Raw genomic sequence first — 17,048 nt, 5'->3', positions numbered from 1 at the left:
TTGGTGTCTGTCCACTGACCGTGTTTAGATGTCGAGGTTATGGAGACAAGTGGGAGGCGTGTTTATGAAACTTAGTTTTAAAAATTAAAACAATTTTTGTGATTTCTTTTTATTTATTTAAAAAAAGTTTTTAAAAATTGATTTGAGAGAGAGAGAGAGAGAGAGAGAGAGAGACATTGATATGAGAGAGAAACATTGATTGGTTGCCTCCGAAACATGCCCCAACTGGGAATCTAGCCTGCAACCGGCCTATGTGCCCTGACCAGGAATCGAACCCGCCATCTTTCCGTGTACAGGACGATGCTCCAACTGAGCCACTCTGGCCAGGACTTTGATTCCTTTTTATAAAACAGCTTTTTGCGATACAGTTCACATATCATAAATCAACTTAAAGTGTTCAGTGGTTTTTAATATATTCACAGAGCTGAGCAACCAACATGAATGACTATTAATACCAGATCACTCCTTCCAGCTCCTGGCAATCACTAATCTACCTTCTGTCTTGATGGATTTGCCTCTTCTAGACATTTTATGGGATAATACAACAGGTGGTCTTAAAGTTTAGCCATGTTGTGACACATGTCAATATGTTAAAGTTATTGCATGGCCCTTAAAGAAAGTAAAACTACCTTATAATTCTATCAATGTAATCCTTGTTAACAAACACTTTATTGTATATCCTCCCAGACATTTTTGTATACATATGTTGTTTTTTTTCAAAACATAGAATTGGCTCTAGCCAGTTTGGCTCATTGGATAGAGTGTCAGTCTGCTGACTGAAGGATCCCGGGTTCGATTCTGGTCAAGGGCACATACCTCGGTTGCAGGCTCCTCCCCGGCCTGGCCCCGGTCAGGGCGTATGTAGGAGGCAACCAATCAATATGTTTCTCTCTGTCTTTCCCTCTCTCTTCCACCCTCTCTATAAAAGTCAATGGAAAAAAATATCCTTTGATGAGGATTAAAACAACAACAACAAAACAGAATTGTATTATTTACTTTATTTTACAATTTGCTTGCCCACCCCCCCGCCAATTTAATTGTAGTTTATACCATCTTCTGTGTCCATAAATGTACATATCTGGTATTCTAGTGGCTGCATAGTATTCTGTTAAGAAACCATAATTTATTTATGTAATTTCCCATTGTTAGACATTTGTTTATATTTTTGCAGCCATAGACAATATTTTGCCGAACATGTTATTAAATTGTGTGTCTTATATAACACAAGTAATAAAGAAACATTTTCTCAATTGTAAAATATTCAAGCATGTTATGTAGAGAAAAATGTGTAAATTCCCTTTACATCCCTCTTTCCATGAATTTATATTTGAGTGTTTACGCCAGTTCAGGTAAATTTATTTCATTAGGCTACATTTCCAGAAGTAGATTTGATAGGCGGAAGAGTAAATATAGCTGTAAGTCTTCTGATCTGAATCACCAAATTGCCACCCAGCAAGGTGTAACGATTTACCGTCCCACCAGCAGTGCCTGAGGCTGCCTGTGGAACTGATGGCACTGAGCTTCCTTAACCAAGCAGTGTGGGTTTCTCCATTCCAGGTGTACTTGAAGGGGAGGTCTGGAGACAAGATGATCCATGAGAAGAACATTAACCAGCTGAAGAGTGAGGTCCAGTACATCCAGGAGGTGGGCACCCCTTCTCTCCGGGGAGGTGACCGTGGTCATTTCTCTAAGTCTCACACTTTTTGGCTCCCTTGTGGGTTCTGATTTTCTCCCTTCTGCTCTCTTCCTATCTCTATAAAGTGCCACGGCCTGGCTGGCGTGGCTCAGTGGTTGAGCATCGACCTATGAACCAGGAGGTCACGGTTCGATTCCCAGTCAAGGCACATGCCCAGGTGGTGGGCTTGATCCCCAATGTGGGGTGAGCAAGAGGCAGCCAATCAATGATTCTCTCTGATCATTGATGTTTATTTCTTTCTCTCCCTTCCTTTCTGAAATCAGTAAAAATATATATTTTTTAAAAAGTGCCATGATGCCCAGTCATATGTTAAATATCACTTCTGACCCTTCTATTAATCTACAGATACTTAATGAATACCATGTGCCTCCCCCCCTTTCCCCCCCGCCCCCAGCCATTCTACCTAAAATTGCCAGCTCTGCTTTTCCTAACCCTCACCCTATCTCCATATCACGTGTTTGGCTTTTGTGTTGTGTGTCTCCCCAACCAGAATGTTAGCTCCCGGGGCAGAGGGTTTGCTAATTTTGTTGTGTGTGTAGGAGGCACTGGGCTGTAGCCCCACTTGATTAGAGACTCTCCTTCCCCCAGCCAGTGCTTAGCACAGGGCCTGACTGCTAGGGGTACAGTTGGGGATGGGCGCAAAAGAGGGTGAGTTGGGTGCCCTCTTTCTCTAGCCCAAGGCTGAAGCTCCTTGCCCTCCCCTCCCAGGCCAGGAACTGTCTGCAGAAGCTGCGGGAGGATATAAGCAGCAAGCTCGACAGAGATCCAGGAGAGCCTCACCATCGACAGGAGATACAGGTAATAGGAAGTGGTCCATGGTTGGGTCCCCACCGAGGAGGCGGGGTTATGCCAGGCAGTCCCGTGGGTGCCGAGTCTAACACCACTGCCAGGAAAGGAGGGAATGTAGGTGATGCTGGCTTCTCCGAGCACTCCCACCTTGTTAAGGCACATCTCAGCCCACGCATCAGTGCCCCTGTTCCTAAGACACTGGCCAAAAATTGGATTGATATCAATACAGTTATTGTGAACTTGTTGGCAAAAGCTCTTACCTCTAAGGATTCTGTGATCCATCTTCTTGTAATACAGAGTCTGATAAAGCAGACAGTCACCGGTAAATCCAAACTGACAAGTTGCTCTTGCTCAATTCGGGTGACTCCTGTCGTGTAAACTGGAGCTCTCGGTCCTTGTCTGTTACTCATCTGTGTATGTCGCTACCTCTGTCCTTGAGGGGAAGCCTCAAGGTTAGGGTTTACCTCTGTCTCACGCCCCACACCCAGCACAGGGGCTGGGATGCAGAAGGTCATTAGTAAATGTTTGTTCAATTGAACTAATCGGAGAGGCCTTCCTGGGATAGATACTCCTGGGATCCTGCTTTTCAGCTTTTCTCAAATTGAGGGTAGAGATGTCCTCAGGAAGCAGACGTCATCTTCACCCCCCGTTAGATTCTGGGCTGTCTCTCCTTCACTTGCACTTGGTTTGGGTCGGGTGGTCTTTCTTCGGCAGCCCCTGCCCTCATTCTCCTGAGGGGAATCGTGACCTAGAAACTAGTGCCAGCTGAGTTCCCCTTTGGCCTGGGCGTGTCCTGGCCGTGTGGCCGATTCCTCCTAATGCATTTTGCTTTGGCTGAAGGTAGGACTTTTGCTGCCTGAGCTCACATCTGTTTCTGGGAGGGCCTCTGTCAGGTGACTGAAGAACGTAAGTGCTCAGAGACTGGCCCAGAAGTCCAGGCCCCTTGTCGGCACAGCCAGCAGTCCTGTGACGAAGGATCAGGTTTGGGGTTGGAAAGAATGGCAGCTAATGCTCCTTCCCCTTTTGATTTGTGATTTGTCAAACCTTGTCAAGAGCCCTAAGAGGCAAGGGCAATTGTTCGTAGCAGGCAGCTGCTTGTATTCCCTGGGCTGCCAGGCACGGACCTACATATTTTCAGGTCTGTTGAGAGGTGTTAGCCTGAGGTTTCCTGCATCCTCCCTACAAGGCTAGAGTATTCCCTCCCAAGGTAGCATACCTTTCTCCACCTCTCCTTTCCATTTTCCCACCTAGCACTGGTTTCCCCTCCCTTCCCCTCCTCCTCAATCTCCTTAATCTATCTGTCTGTCTATCTAAGATTTGAGATCTTAGAAGAAGAATGTTTTGAAGTTGTTGCTTGGGACTGTTTCAACTACCAGCTTTTTGTTTTTCCTTTTGAACAGGTGGTGCTAGAGAGGCCAAATGGTTTTAGTCAAAGTCCCACGACGCTGTATAGCAGCCCACCTGAGGTAGGTGACAAGGACACAGTGGTAACTGCTGCTTAGCAGGAGGCAGGATATCCTCCTCCCTGGCCCCTTTAATTCTTGCTTCTCTCGCCCTCTGCACTATATATAAGAGTAGAACTAACTTGCTATAAAAATTCAAACATATAAAACAGAAATTCCCCTTCCCTAATCCCACTCCTTGGAAGTATCCACTGTTAACAGATTGAAATGGGTGGATCCTTCTAGAACAGTGCTTCTCGGCCTTTGCTGCCTGTTGGGAATACCGTGGGAGCTTTAAAGGACAGGGCTGCCTGTATGCCGTTCCTACAGATTGTAATTTAATTGGTCTGAGATGTGGCCTGGGCATCAGGACTTTTAAAAGCTCTTCAGGTCATTGTAATGTTTAGCCAAAGGTGAGTACCTGTGTTCTAGAGTGTTTACTAGTAAAAAATATAGGCAACCATATTTAAATATCCTGTGTATGTATGCATGTGTATATATTGTTATATACGCATGTAATGAATATACATGTATAAATGTATGTATGTAACATACATATTCTTTTTAAAAATACAGCGTTGTGGTAAATGATTATTCCTTATTTGCTTTTTAATTCTTTTTTAAACTAAAGAGTACATATAATATAGCCCTCTTTCTATGACAGTACATGTAGATCTACCTTATGCTTTTGAATAACAGCGTAGTATTTCCTTCTGTAGCCGTACTCACTCTAATACATTCCAACATGATTTAAATATGCCTAGTAAATGTGTTTTTGATTTTTATAATGGACTTGAGCTTTATTTCTGTGTTTTCCTTTTTATCCAACACCATGTGTTTAGATCTATCTACGTTGCTTAGTTAAAAGAGTCTTCTGAGAGCACCATTTGTTTATTTTTTTAATCCTCTCCCGAGGATATTTTTTCCATTGATATTTTTCTATTTTTTAGAGAGTGGAGAGGAGAGAGGAGGAGAGGAGAGGAGAGGAGAGGAGAGGAGAGGAGAGGAGAGAGAAAAACATCAATGTGAGACATTGATTGGTTGCCTCCCACACACACCCCAACCAGGTATGTGCCCTGGACCGGGAATCGAACCTGTGACCCTTTGGTCCAATGCTATAACACTGAGCCAAAACCTCCAGGGCCTGAGGATGCCATTTGAACTAAAATCATAATAATTCAGCTCCGGGAGCCGTATAAATGGTTCTCACCTGCCCAGCAGCGTCGGTCCAGATACGGGGAACCGACTGGGTAACTTACTGAGGCTTGATTGGGATTGTGGATTCCAGCACTCACCTCAGAGGTGCTGCTTGGATTTCTCTCTCCCCCTGAATCACCATAGTTGGTAAATATGCTATTGGCAACAAGTTATAATGACACATGACATTATCTGTTCAGCCTCTTTCTTCTCATGAGCTCCAAGCCCTACCAGATACTATCTTGTTTTGAGGCAGCCTGTGAGGCAGGGCGTGGTAAGGAGTCTCTGGCTGATTCACAGATAGAGAAATGAAGGCCCACAGGACTAAGTAGTAATGCAGTGACCAGGACCCTGTCACCCTCCTCCCAGCTGTGCTTTGGTTTGAAGGTGTTGCTGCTCCCCACTGTGCAAGACCGGGAGGGGTTTGTCTGTCAGACTCCCGGGGAGCTGGCCACTGGGGTGTCTGCTACTTGTGCTGCAGAGGTGGGGGCGAGACCCTACATGCCAGCTCAGCCCCAACACCAACGCATGATTGGGTGTGCCTGCAGGAGACTCAGTAAAATCAGTGAGACACCTTTTCCTATTGGATTCAGGCCCCTGGGCTTATTGGGTGCTTTTGCCCTAAGCCTGCCCATCCATCAGTAACCCTTTATATACTGGTCTCTGTGCTAGGTGCAGAGGACAGTGAAAGATGAGCCTTGGGCCTCTCCCCTGTGATGGGTGTGGCCCAGTCCCTGCCCTAGGGGAACTGTTGCCCTAAGGGATACAACATCCCTGCTCTCAGAGAGCTTGTCTGATGGAAGCAGGACACACACATGAGGACCACATAGACCAGTGATGGCGAACCTATGACACGCGCGTCAGAGGTGACACGCGAACTCCTTTTTTTGGTTGATTTTTCTTTGTTAAATGGCATTTAAATATATAAAATAAATATCAAAAATATACATCTTTGTTTTACTATGGTTGCAAATATCAAAAAATTTCTATATGTGACACGGCACCAGAGTTAAGTTAGGGTTTTTCAAAATGCTGACACGCCGAGCTCAAAAGGTTCGCCATCACTGACATAGACATACCTGTCAGTCAGTTGATACATGTGTGTATGAAAATGACTCTGTCCTAAATAATCGGATGGTAGGAGGCTAGTTGAGTTCGTTAGGGTACGAAGAGAGTGTTTTCATTTGAATGACTCAGAACTCCTGGCTGCCTGAGACTAACTCACCCCTGTGTGATGAGGATTCCTTTGTGAAGGTGGTCTGGACAAGATGGTCCAAACAAGTGTGTTGGGGGGAACCTTCTCTCACCATGTTACAAGCATCGTGGCTTGACCTTCCCTGCCCTGCGCTGGCTATAGGTGGACACCTATATGAGTGAAGATGTCGAGAGCTTGAGGAAGACCGTGCGGGACTTGCTGGCCAAGCTGCAGGAGGCTGAGCAGCAGCACCAGGCAGACCGTGTGGCTTTTGAGGTGAGATTTGGGCTTTGGGGAGGAGGTGCCCCAAGGGTTGGGCTGCCGGGTGCAGGTACCAGCGACTTTCTCCATATGGACTTCATGTCTTTCTGGCCGGTGCCATCACCTGGAAAGGCTGGGCCTTGAGGCTGGGGCACTTCTGCCTGCTTTTCCCTCTGCTGAATGCTTATAGCTTTTGCTCTCCAAGACTAGCCCATAGTTCAAAGGTCAGCTCTTGATTCTCTGCTCTCCTGAAGTTGAGCGGTGGTGCTGGTCTGGGATAGCAGGGAATTCAGACGTTGTTTCACTAAGTACCATGATAAGAATTATTGGTTCCCGGCACCACGTAGGCAAGGACAGTTGCTGTCAAGTTCACCACTGCATCCCCAGCACCCGGCACAATACCTGGCATAAGGTGGGCGCCTGGTGTGGACTAGATGAGTGGATAAACCTTCGTTGGCATAGAAAGATCTGTGCTCATGGAGTCGGGGACTTCTGGCTGTACTATGGAGCTTTGTCATCTTGAACGAATATCTCAATTATTGTTATAAAAATTATACTAGGTTATTATAGGAGATTTTAAAAATGCAAGTCTATAAATAGAAGTGAAAGCCCCCCACTAGTCAAAGTGTGTGAGGTCTTCCATACCTTCCAAAAGTTCTTTGAGTAGCACCTCAGGAACACTGGGCAAATGCTGGACAGTTTTTCTAACCCCTCTGTGTGAGATTAGCCATCTGTTACCAGCTGTTGTTCATCCACATGGGAGGTATTTATGTCATAAATATGTAATGACGGAATTACGCCCTGCCCAGACGTGCAGAGAGCTGGTGGAAAGGGGAAGGCCACCCAACTGTTCTCTTTCACGAGCCTGAGGGTTTTGGGGGAGGGGGCGCTGGGGTGAGGAAGACGGGCACTGAGAATGACTGTCTGCCTCTACAGTAGCTGACGCGTTACTGGAGCAAGGGATTGACCTCCCTAAGCATCAGTTTCAACTTTTGTAAAAAAGTGGCCGTGAAATACATTTGACGTGTGGCTTGCGTCTGATCATATATGTAAATATATTGATTACTCTCAAGGGCTTAGAAATGTAAGATACCCCGTATTTTTCTTAGTGATCCATTCAATAAGCAGGCTCTCCTCTCAAATAGTTTGGACTTGGGGCAGCGCTAAGATTCCTTGGTCTCAGAACAGAGTAGCTGTGCAGTAAAGCAGTTTGCCACATGCATTCGGACTCCACAGTTTGGATGATGTGGCTGGTGATGTATCAGTTTGGTTCCCTACTTCCTCAGGGAACAGGAGGAAGGGGAGGTTGAGGCTGCAGTACTGACCGGGTGTGCATTTTGGAGAGGAACTTCTGCGTTGAGAGGCTTTGTGAAGTGCTTGTCGGTGTGGGCCACACACAGAGGGCTCTGTTAGCCCTGGGTTTCAAAGCTTGAGCAATGCCCTGAGTAAAAGCCCGAGGCTAGAAGGCCCCTGGCAGCTATAGCGCATGCCCATGGTTTCTTAGGAGGGGCTGCCTTTTTACCCCATGGTACATAGCACCCACCTGCAAACAGCAGGTACTACTTGCGTTGGTCCTCCCGCTGGGGTAGGTCGGCACACTCTTATGATGAAGAGGTTCCTTTAGGGCAACTGGTTGGAGTTACAGGGGCAGATGTAGCAGGGGAGTGTGGTTCTCCTTTGTGATCCTATAGTAAGTGGGCGGGTCAGTCCCAGGCCTATTAATGCCGTGCTTGGAACACACACCAACCTGGTACAGTGTTTATGTGCAGAAATTGAGAGGCCTTGTTTTACGTTCCTGCCCATGGGGCTGGCCTGCTCCCAGCTAACGTCGAATATTCTCAGGCTCTACCAACGAACTGGTCTCTGGTCTACTTTTCTGAACCCGGGGGTAGGAAGGGCACGGTTGCCAATTACCTTGAAAACAACCTGCCATTAAGCCTGGTTTCTCGTTCTACTGGCTGCTTGCTGTCAGGAGGGATTTGCAGTGAGTCTGCTCTGGACGGGGCTGGTGTGCAGCATGGACACGTCCTATCGCCCATCATCCTGGGCTCTGCTTTCTCCTCCCTGATTCTGCCTTTGGGAGGAGCTGGACAAACTGGCTTCTGCTGTTCTATTTTCCCAGGGCCGGTTGGCTTTCCCGCGATTACCGAGGTTCTCTTAGTAACTGGTTGGGGGGTCAGCGTGGGGTAACTGGGAAGCATTGAAATGGATGAGGGAGTAACAGGGTTCTAGCTGTGTAACCTCGAATAAGTCCTTTGACCTTTAGTTGGGGAAGGAGAGGGTTGGCTAGATGAGCATCAATTCCACTGGAGATTTGATCGAGCGGTGACTGTGTGGTGGATACCGTGCTGAGCTCTGGAAATGTAATGGCCTCCGCCTCTGCCATCATAAAGCTGATGGTCTCCTGGGGACACATGAGTGACTGGCAAAGTCTGCTCAGTGCTCTGAGAGGCAAGGGCCGTGTGTCCTCTGTGGCGGCTCATCCAGGCTTGGAGGCTCCCTGGAAGCAGGGGTGTGTAAGCTGAGACCGGAGGGATAACTAGGAGTTGGCAAAATGCATGTGGAAGGACAGGAAGCAAGTTCCTACTTTACTTTTCACTCTAAAACTGTGCTTGTATTCGTTCCAAATTACGTTATCATCTTAGATAAAATACCCAATTCTTCCTGGTGCTTGGTAGCCGTTGGTCTTCATATGTAGACTACAGCGTGGCTTGAAGCGAGGGTGAGGAAGAGCTGGGGAGCAGAAGGGCAGATGTGGAGATTGCTCCCCTGGGTTCTCCGTGCTTGCATTAGTGGGAAAGTCAGTGTTGGGTGACTTTGGGTGGCAGCGGAGGGCGTGTGGGGATGCTGAAGAAGTTATCCTTTGGAAAGAGGTGCTTACCGCTGTGTGTTACTCTGAAGACCTTGGCCAACGACGTGCCAATGAACCCCGGAATTAACCTGCTAGTCTCCCGAGTGGTCCTAGAACAGGGACCATGTGTTCATCAGAGTTGCCCCCCTTCTCCTGTCACCGCACCCCGGTTCCTAGGTTCTTTTCTAAGGCTTTTATCCACGTTTGGTCTCTCTCTCGACCCCCCGTCCCCCCACTTTATACATCCCCATCCTGTGTCTTAGGTCACACTCAGCAGATACCAGAGAGAAGCCGAGCAGAGTCACGTGGCCCTTCAGAGAGCCGAGGACAGAGCGGAGCAGAAAGAGGTGGAAATCAGAGAGCTGCAGAGGCGCTTGCTGGGGATGGAGACGGTAACTGTGGGAGCCTGCGGAGTATCCTTTAGCGTTGAAGGAGGAAAGGCCTTTCTCTCATCTAACCTCAGCCCTTGCTAGCTGGAGTTGAGCCCATTTCCATGTAGCTGGGTTCTTGGACAGCTGCCTCTATGGGCTTTTGAAGCCCGTTCTTAAGGAGCCACGTGGCCTGGTTTCTGAGGGATTGGCAGCCATAGCTGGCAGGTGGGCCTGGAGAGTGAGGGCCAGGCTCCCTCCGGGCAGCTGGGTGAGGCTGGGAAGCTTCTGTGTGCTGAGGGTGGGAAGGCTTCTCCCTGGCAGTGGAGGGCACCCCATCAAACCAGCTTGGCCTGCTGCTCTTTGGCACTGTCCCAGCTGCAGTAGGGGCTGAGCCCCAGCCCTAGTGGCCATCTCACCCCAAATGCGGAATCTGTTGCCATCTCCTCATCCTAGACTTTCTTCCCTTTGGCCCCTCCAGGAGCATCAGGCCTCACTGGAGAAGGTCAGGGAAGGGGAGGCGGCCCTGGAAGAACTTCGGAGCAAGAATGCTGACTGCCGAGCAGAACAGGAAAAGTAAGGGCCCTGATCACCGTAAGCTGGGGTGCGGGGAGGGGAGGGGAGGGGAGGGCGGGCCGTGCAGCCTGGAGCTCCCAGGGTGTCCAGACCTGGGCAGAGGCTGGTGCTGACGTCAGATCTTCCAGCTCTGATTCACCGTGTGCCAGCTCAGGTGGGCCCCGCCCAGGGAGAGACTGTGTGGGAAGCTGCCATCTCTGGGAGTTCATTTTCCATGGAATAACCACCTCAAGATAAGGGTTTTGTTTTGAGAGCCAAGGTCAAGAGCTGGAAAAGCATCTGCCGTTACAGCACATGCTCCCACAGGCTGTTTCCCTAGATGTGGATGGAGGGTTGTTACACCACAGTGTCCTCCCCCAAGAACAACAACTGACTAAACTATTTGAGGGTAAAATCGAGTAACTTCCTCACAAGCTGTGCTGACGAAAAATACAACATAGGGGATTTCTGAGACCCTTTCCACTGCGAGGTTAGAGGGGTTTGCATATTCCCTCCTATCAGAGGGGATTGGAGGTCTCAGACCAGGGGAACCTACAGAGCAAATATTGGGCTATTCTGGACTTTCAAGAATTGATGAATAAGATCTCCAATAGTAAATCAAATTCAGCATCAGCATATTGGGTCTGATCTTCATTGTATGAGTTGGACCTTTTTAAGTTCAACAGACATGACCTGAAGGGCCTTCTAAGGAATTCCAGGAATAAGAGACGATCCTGCCTTCTTGGATACCTCAGTCTGCTGTGGCATTTTCTCTCATTGGGATAACCACGAGAGGTTACTGAGAGGGTGGACACTGGAGAGCTGAGGGTGGACACTTAGCATGTTTGAAATTAGGAAGGATGCTGGTGGCTCCGATTGCATTGTACTCCACCCCCATAACTGCTGTCCTAACAGCAGGCACTTGTCTGCTTCCTCCGGCAAAAGCGGAGAGAATGGGCACCAGAATGCTTTCGAGGCTAAGCTCTGAGATGCTCTCCCGGCCGCCTGACCGTGGGGGATCTTGGCCCAGTTTGCTCAGCAGGCGCAAAGGAAACAGCAGTGTCTAGGAATCCGGAGACTTAGGAACAGACTTGTAGAAAAGGCTTTACGGATCCTCCAATCTGTTCTCCCTCTGGATACAGAATGCCTGCCACCAGCCTGATGGTGGTGGGTGCCATAATCCCAGCTCCTGCTTGATTCCTTCCAGGAATGAGGCGCTCACTACACACACGGCTGTCCACTTCTGGCGGCTTTAATGCTGAGAACGCCTTCCTTGGAACACCTATCCACTGGTTCTGGTTTTGCCCTCTAGAACTCTCCAGAATGACTTACCACTTCTCACCTCTCTGCGCCTCAGTTTCCTCATTTGGGCTACAGGATCTCTAGTGACACTGCCAATGTGACGTTCCCCCACCCACTCCTAGGGCAGACCACTGTGGAGTCGGGCAGAGGGAATCACACCAGATGGGAACCCTGAGCCCAGGGCTCTTCCTGGGACTGGGTGGACAAAAGATCTTTCCGCCTTGCCTCAGCCTCCTGCTCTCTATCCCCAGGGCTGCGAACCTGGAAAAGGAAGTGGCTGGGTTGCGGGAGAAGATCCACCACTTGGACGACATGCTGAAGAGCCAGCAGCGGAAGGTCCGGCAAATGATCGAGCAGGTAAGCAGGGCCGCCCTCCCTGCCGTGGGTTGCCCCCTCTGGAAGTCACTGCGTTGAGTCGAGCCCCACTTGCTGTCAAGTCTACGCTTTTATTAATTTATTCTCCTGGGCGGCTTGGCTTAGATTCGTAAGTAATCCATAAAACACATTTCTGCTCCCAAGTCACAATAAACTCGCTTATTTGTGTGCAGAGTATCAAACCTGCACCTCATAGCGGCCTTTCTGCTTCCCCCAGCTGAGCGGGAGGGTGGCCTACCAGGACATGCCGATTTGCAGAATTGTTTTGTGAACTTAAGGGCCCTACGCGGCCGGGCGTGTCTGCTGCACGTCAGCTCCATGAGGGCCAGGCCTTGTCTGCTTTGTTCCCTGCTGTTTCCCGTTGTCTGCAGCGGGGCCTGCCATATAGTAAGCACTCAATACATATTTCTTAAATGAGTAAAGAAGTTGTATTTCCCAAAGGCAAATGGAATGGTTTTGGAATCATCTATTATTTGGGGATGTCAGGATGGTGTTCCCCTCACCTCCCTACCCTACACCTGGGATAATCCAGAGTTTAATATTGACTGAAACGAGGCTTTTATAGAAAAACCAAGCAAGTCACGTGAAGGCCCGCAGACTCTGCCTTGGGTCTCTGCTGGCTGCCCTGGCGGCGGGGTGAAGTTCGGTGAGTGTGTCATGAGTCGTTTTGAAATGAGCTCCGGTGTCTCCCACATTTTTGCAGCTCCAGAATTCCAAAGCTGTGATCCAGTCAAAGGACACGAGCATCCAGGAGCTCAAGGAGAAGATGGCCTACCTGGAAGCAGAGGTGCGTGCGCTGGGCAGCCCCAGGGAGGGAGAGGGGCTGGGGGGCGGGATCTTGTCTAGCGGCTGCTCGGAGGCGAGTATCTGGGATGACAGGTTCAGCTGAGTAAGCGATTTCTGAGAACCTTCAGGGAGTCAGTGGTAAGACCTGTCCCCACTCTGAAGAGCTATGTCATCGTGGGACAAGCCCCGCGTCCTGGCAGCACGGAGGCAAGCCCTTCATTCTGCCCGTGGGCTTAGCCGCGGAGCTGACAGCAGAGCGGGGCTTTGAAGGAGGAGGGATTCTCTGGGGGAGTCTCTCCATGGCCAAGGTGATGGGCTCGAGTAGCTAATGAGTGCTCCCTAGTCTGACTTCCGCCTTACCCAGAGCCTCCCCTGTCCATCGACTACCTGAAGGTTGCTTTGCAGCCACCGGGTGAAATTCCCTTGTGGCGGGAGAGATAAAAAGACATCGGAGAGACAGGGTTGTTGATCTTCAGAGAGTTTGCAGTCTATAGTTACATAATACATTTTTTAAAAGACCTAAGAATACTTTATGGATTAACGTATCAACCAGGGCAAGTAGAGACCTCAACTGACTCCAGGAAATTATATACAGGAAATGTACAGGGAGGAGATACAGGAAATGGTCAGTGTGGCACAGGGCTATTGAGAGAACACTCCTCAGGGAAGGGGGCTGGAGTGATTACTGGAGGACGAGAGCGATCTGGATTGGGTCCCCCTGGGGGTGGTTCCATGGCAGGGGCGGGGGCGACAGCAGCACCAGCACAGAGGTGGAGAGACCAGAACGAGCTGGTTAAGTGATGAGTGGCAAGCCAGAAGCAGGCGAATTCTAACCTCACAACGTGTGGCACAGAATTTAGAGATGCACGACCGGATGGAACACCTGATAGAGAAGCAGGTCAGTCACGCCAACTTCAGCACCCAGACCTGGGCCAAGACCGAGAATCTGGGCAGGTGAGTGGGCGTCGTGGAGTGGGGCCGGGGAGGAAGTGAAGGGAAGGGGGACAGAGCTGTGACAAGCCTGTAGTGCTAAGCAAGGACAAGGCTCTCTCAAATCCCAGTGTGCTCTCTCAGTCTCTAATCGGACCCATTCTCCACCCAAACCATTTTCTGACCAGGTTAGAGCTACCAAGACCCCCAGGAGGCCAGCGGGTAGCTAATGGAGGTGTCCGAACCCTCTGAAATTGTATGCAAAAATGTGGATGTGTAATATGTGCATATTTCTAGGGAGAAAGCCTTTTTCCCCTCAAAGGATGCACAAAAAAGCCCTAGACTTCAAATAAAATCAAGAATCACAGCTATACCCACTTCTCAGTTGTTGAGCTACCCCCTCTCTCTTCATCACCCCTGCCCCCAGATCACAGTCCCCCCCAGTCTTCCCTTAGTTGTCACTGACAGTGACTGTCCCAAAGCATTTGGAACCCAGGAGCTCAGCCGGCGCTGAAGTGTAGGATTCCAGAGGCGAAGGTAGTGGAAGGGCAGCTCTGTGCGGGGCGGGCAGCAACCCTGGACTCAGTGTCTCCAATTTTCTTTTCAGCGTTAGGATAGCCAAGCCCCCCAGCCCTAAGCCCATGCCTCTCATCCGAGTGGTGGAAACATGAGCTGAGGAGGAGGAGGATGCTGTTGCCGCTGCCTCTCGCCTGTGGAGAAACTCTGGCGCCACCCCTGTTGGCCGTGAGCACTGACTTTGACTTCCTGACCGTTCCCTGGCTGCCCGCAGGGCTTGGGGCTGTGGCCTGCGTCTGAGCTCCTTTCCTCGGTTTGCTGGGTGGATAGAGGATGAGCGCCTCCTCTGGACACTGCAGCCCTTGGCGGACAGGATCCTGCTGGCAGGAGCCAGGGCGGCACCCTTATCCCTGTAGTTACTGTTTTTCTCTTAGCAGAGCCTCCCTTCTGTTGTAGCCTGGGGCTCAGCTGCCCCGGGCCCTCGGCCAGTTGGGAGAAGTGAAGAGATGACAAGATTTGCCTCAGCTCTGGAAGATGGAGACACAGATGTTGGACAGTGTCCCGGGGGGACCAAGTTCCTCACAAAACACAGCGCAGTTCTTAGCAACAAACTGTTTTTCTACCAATTCCACCCTCAGCTCATGCTGACCCGGGTCTCCTCCGGCTTCGACTGGCCAGCCTGTCTTTCTGGGGAGAAGGGGATGTGCACTCAGGGTGTAGCTTTGAGCAGAAGGATTGTGTAGGGCCACAGACAGTTCCGTGTGACTTCTCTGCTTCCAAGACTCCCAAAATCTCTTAGGGATTCCCCTAAGATGTGGTACAAGGTACACCTCGGTCATCTTGACTGACTTGGAGCTTAAGATCTATTTTCACTGGGTTATTATCAATCTCAGCGAGACTCTCATTGTATTTATTTTGCTAAGTTATTGGTGTTTTTGCTTATATCTCACAACTGATTCAGTAACTGAGTTCTGCAGCCTTCTCTTGCGATGCTTGGATTGGCTCGACGCTGGGGAAAGTGTTCCCACTGGACTTCATCTCAGAACGACTTTGTTATAAATCTTTCTCTTTCCCCTACCGGCTTCTTACCCCTTCCTCCCCAACACCTGATCTCTGCCTCAGGAAGGCAAGTATATTTGCCCTGAGACATCAGGTCTGGATGTGTCTTTGGGGGAAGAGGGTGATCAGGACTCTTGGGGAGGAATTGAATTCTTCTCCGAACCCCTCTACACCCCTCTGCTTCCTGTGGGTCTGTTGTCCTGGCTCTGAACGACTCTGCCACTGTAGTGTTTTGGTTAGGGCTGCTCCTGTAGCATCAAGAGGGAGAAAAGCATCAGTGGCACTACAGGGCACAGAAAAATAAAACACAAACGTAGATGAAGTCTTCAGGTTCTATTTGGTTCAAGACCAGAAGCCTAAGTCTGGGTGTTTCTGGGTGTCGTTCTGGCTTTGTCTATATTGGTGTTCTGGTTTCTTCGTGCAGTTTCTTCATTGGTAAAACCAAGGGTGTAGCCCTGGTTCGGTGGATTGAGTGTCATCCCATGCACCAAGAGGTTGCTGGTTTGATTCCCGGTCAGGGCATATGCCTGAGTGGTGGGCTCGATCCCCAGTGCTTCTGTAGCATCAGTATTTCTATCATCTCTCCCTCTCCCTTCCTCTCTCTCTAAAAAAATCAATAATAACATATTTTAAAATAAATAAATAAAACAAACCAGGGGATCAGACTGGTTGATTTCCATGGGCCTTTCCGGTTCTTATCTTTTTTCCTGTGCTATCTTATTTGTATGGTGAGTTTAATAAATTATGTTCACGTGTCTCTCTGAGCTCCTGGCCTGATTTCTTTTCACTTTCAAGAAGGATGAGGCACTCTCAGTGCCTCTTGAAGACGGCCTTGTTGACCACTTCTGGGAGGTCCAGACCTCCAAACCCTGTGGTGTGAGGGTTTGGTGGCATTCAGAGGAGTTAAAATGTCCCTGATAAGCAGCTCCACATCGTGGCCTGAGTCCTCGTTATATGGTCAACTTTACCTTTGACCCTGCCTGAGGTGGTGGCCTTGTGGGATACTAGGCCAGTGTGCCTTTAATTGGAAAAGAGCTGGTCAGAGGCGGAGATCCTGTGATAGGGACTTACCAATCAGCACTGGAGGTAGCTGAGTAAGCACGTCTTCTGCGAAATGAAAAGCAGTCTGGCTACTGCTATGTAAGGGTTTAGTTTTTGGCCATCTCTGAGCATCATTCATTCAGTCCAGTGATGGCGAAACTATGACACGCCTGTCAGAGGTGACACGCGAACTCATTTTTTTGGTTGATTTTTCTTTGTTAAATGGCATTTAAACATATAAAATAAATATCAAAAATATAAGTCTTTGTTTTACTATGGTTGCAAATATCAAAAAATTTCTATATGTGACACAGCACCAGAGTTAAGTTAGGGTTTTTCAAAATGCTGACACGCCGAGCTCAAAAGGTTTGCCATCACTGCTTAGTCCAATGATCTTTTTCTTTCTGCCAAGAAAGTAGTTGACTGCAGGGCCCAATGCGGACATAGCTGAATTTACATGAATCTCTGGACCAAAGAAACTGGAAATGCAACCCTCTTCATCCCTGGCCATTTCCTTTCTAGCCCCCTTTCTCCTTCAACTGAAAGAATGTAAATTTTTTCTTGGCGCCTTTTTTCCTCTTTCTACTTCCCAGGTAATTCATACCCCAGGTTTCAGAAAGGACTAGAAACCTGATCCAGACCTGCGTTTGTCTTCTGACAGGCCCGGTTCACTTTCTCTAGTAGC

The 17,048-nt window shown here is 49.1% G+C and overlaps 1 protein-coding gene across 2 annotated transcripts in view; it reads left to right on the top strand.

Moving 5' to 3' along the window:
• The window catches only part of TUFT1 (tuftelin 1), a 28,378-nt gene extending 12,299 nt beyond the window's left edge, over nt 1-16,079 (top strand). For both annotated transcript variants that reach the window (XM_081113076.1, XM_081113077.1), the window contains 10 exons: nt 1,558-1,644; nt 2,405-2,494; nt 3,886-3,951; nt 6,482-6,595; nt 9,695-9,823; nt 10,281-10,375; nt 11,908-12,013; nt 12,735-12,818; nt 13,671-13,771; nt 14,355-16,079. In XM_081113076.1, the coding sequence (XP_080969202.1) occupies nt 1,558-1,644; nt 2,405-2,494; nt 3,886-3,951; nt 6,482-6,595; nt 9,695-9,823; nt 10,281-10,375; nt 11,908-12,013; nt 12,735-12,818; nt 13,671-13,771; nt 14,355-14,418 (936 nt within the window). In that variant the 3' untranslated portion in view covers nt 14,419-16,079. The remainder of the gene's footprint in view (nt 1-1,557; nt 1,645-2,404; nt 2,495-3,885; nt 3,952-6,481; nt 6,596-9,694; nt 9,824-10,280; nt 10,376-11,907; nt 12,014-12,734; nt 12,819-13,670; nt 13,772-14,354) is intronic.
• The last annotated feature ends 969 nt before the right edge of the window (nt 16,080-17,048 follow it).

This window comes from Myotis nattereri (genome assembly GCF_964212035.1).
Source record: "Myotis nattereri genome assembly, chromosome: 18".
NCBI classification, from domain to species: Eukaryota; Metazoa; Chordata; class Mammalia; order Chiroptera; family Vespertilionidae; genus Myotis; species Myotis nattereri.
Note: the sequence above shows the minus strand (reverse complement) of the source record. Positions and strands in the feature narration are given on the sequence as shown.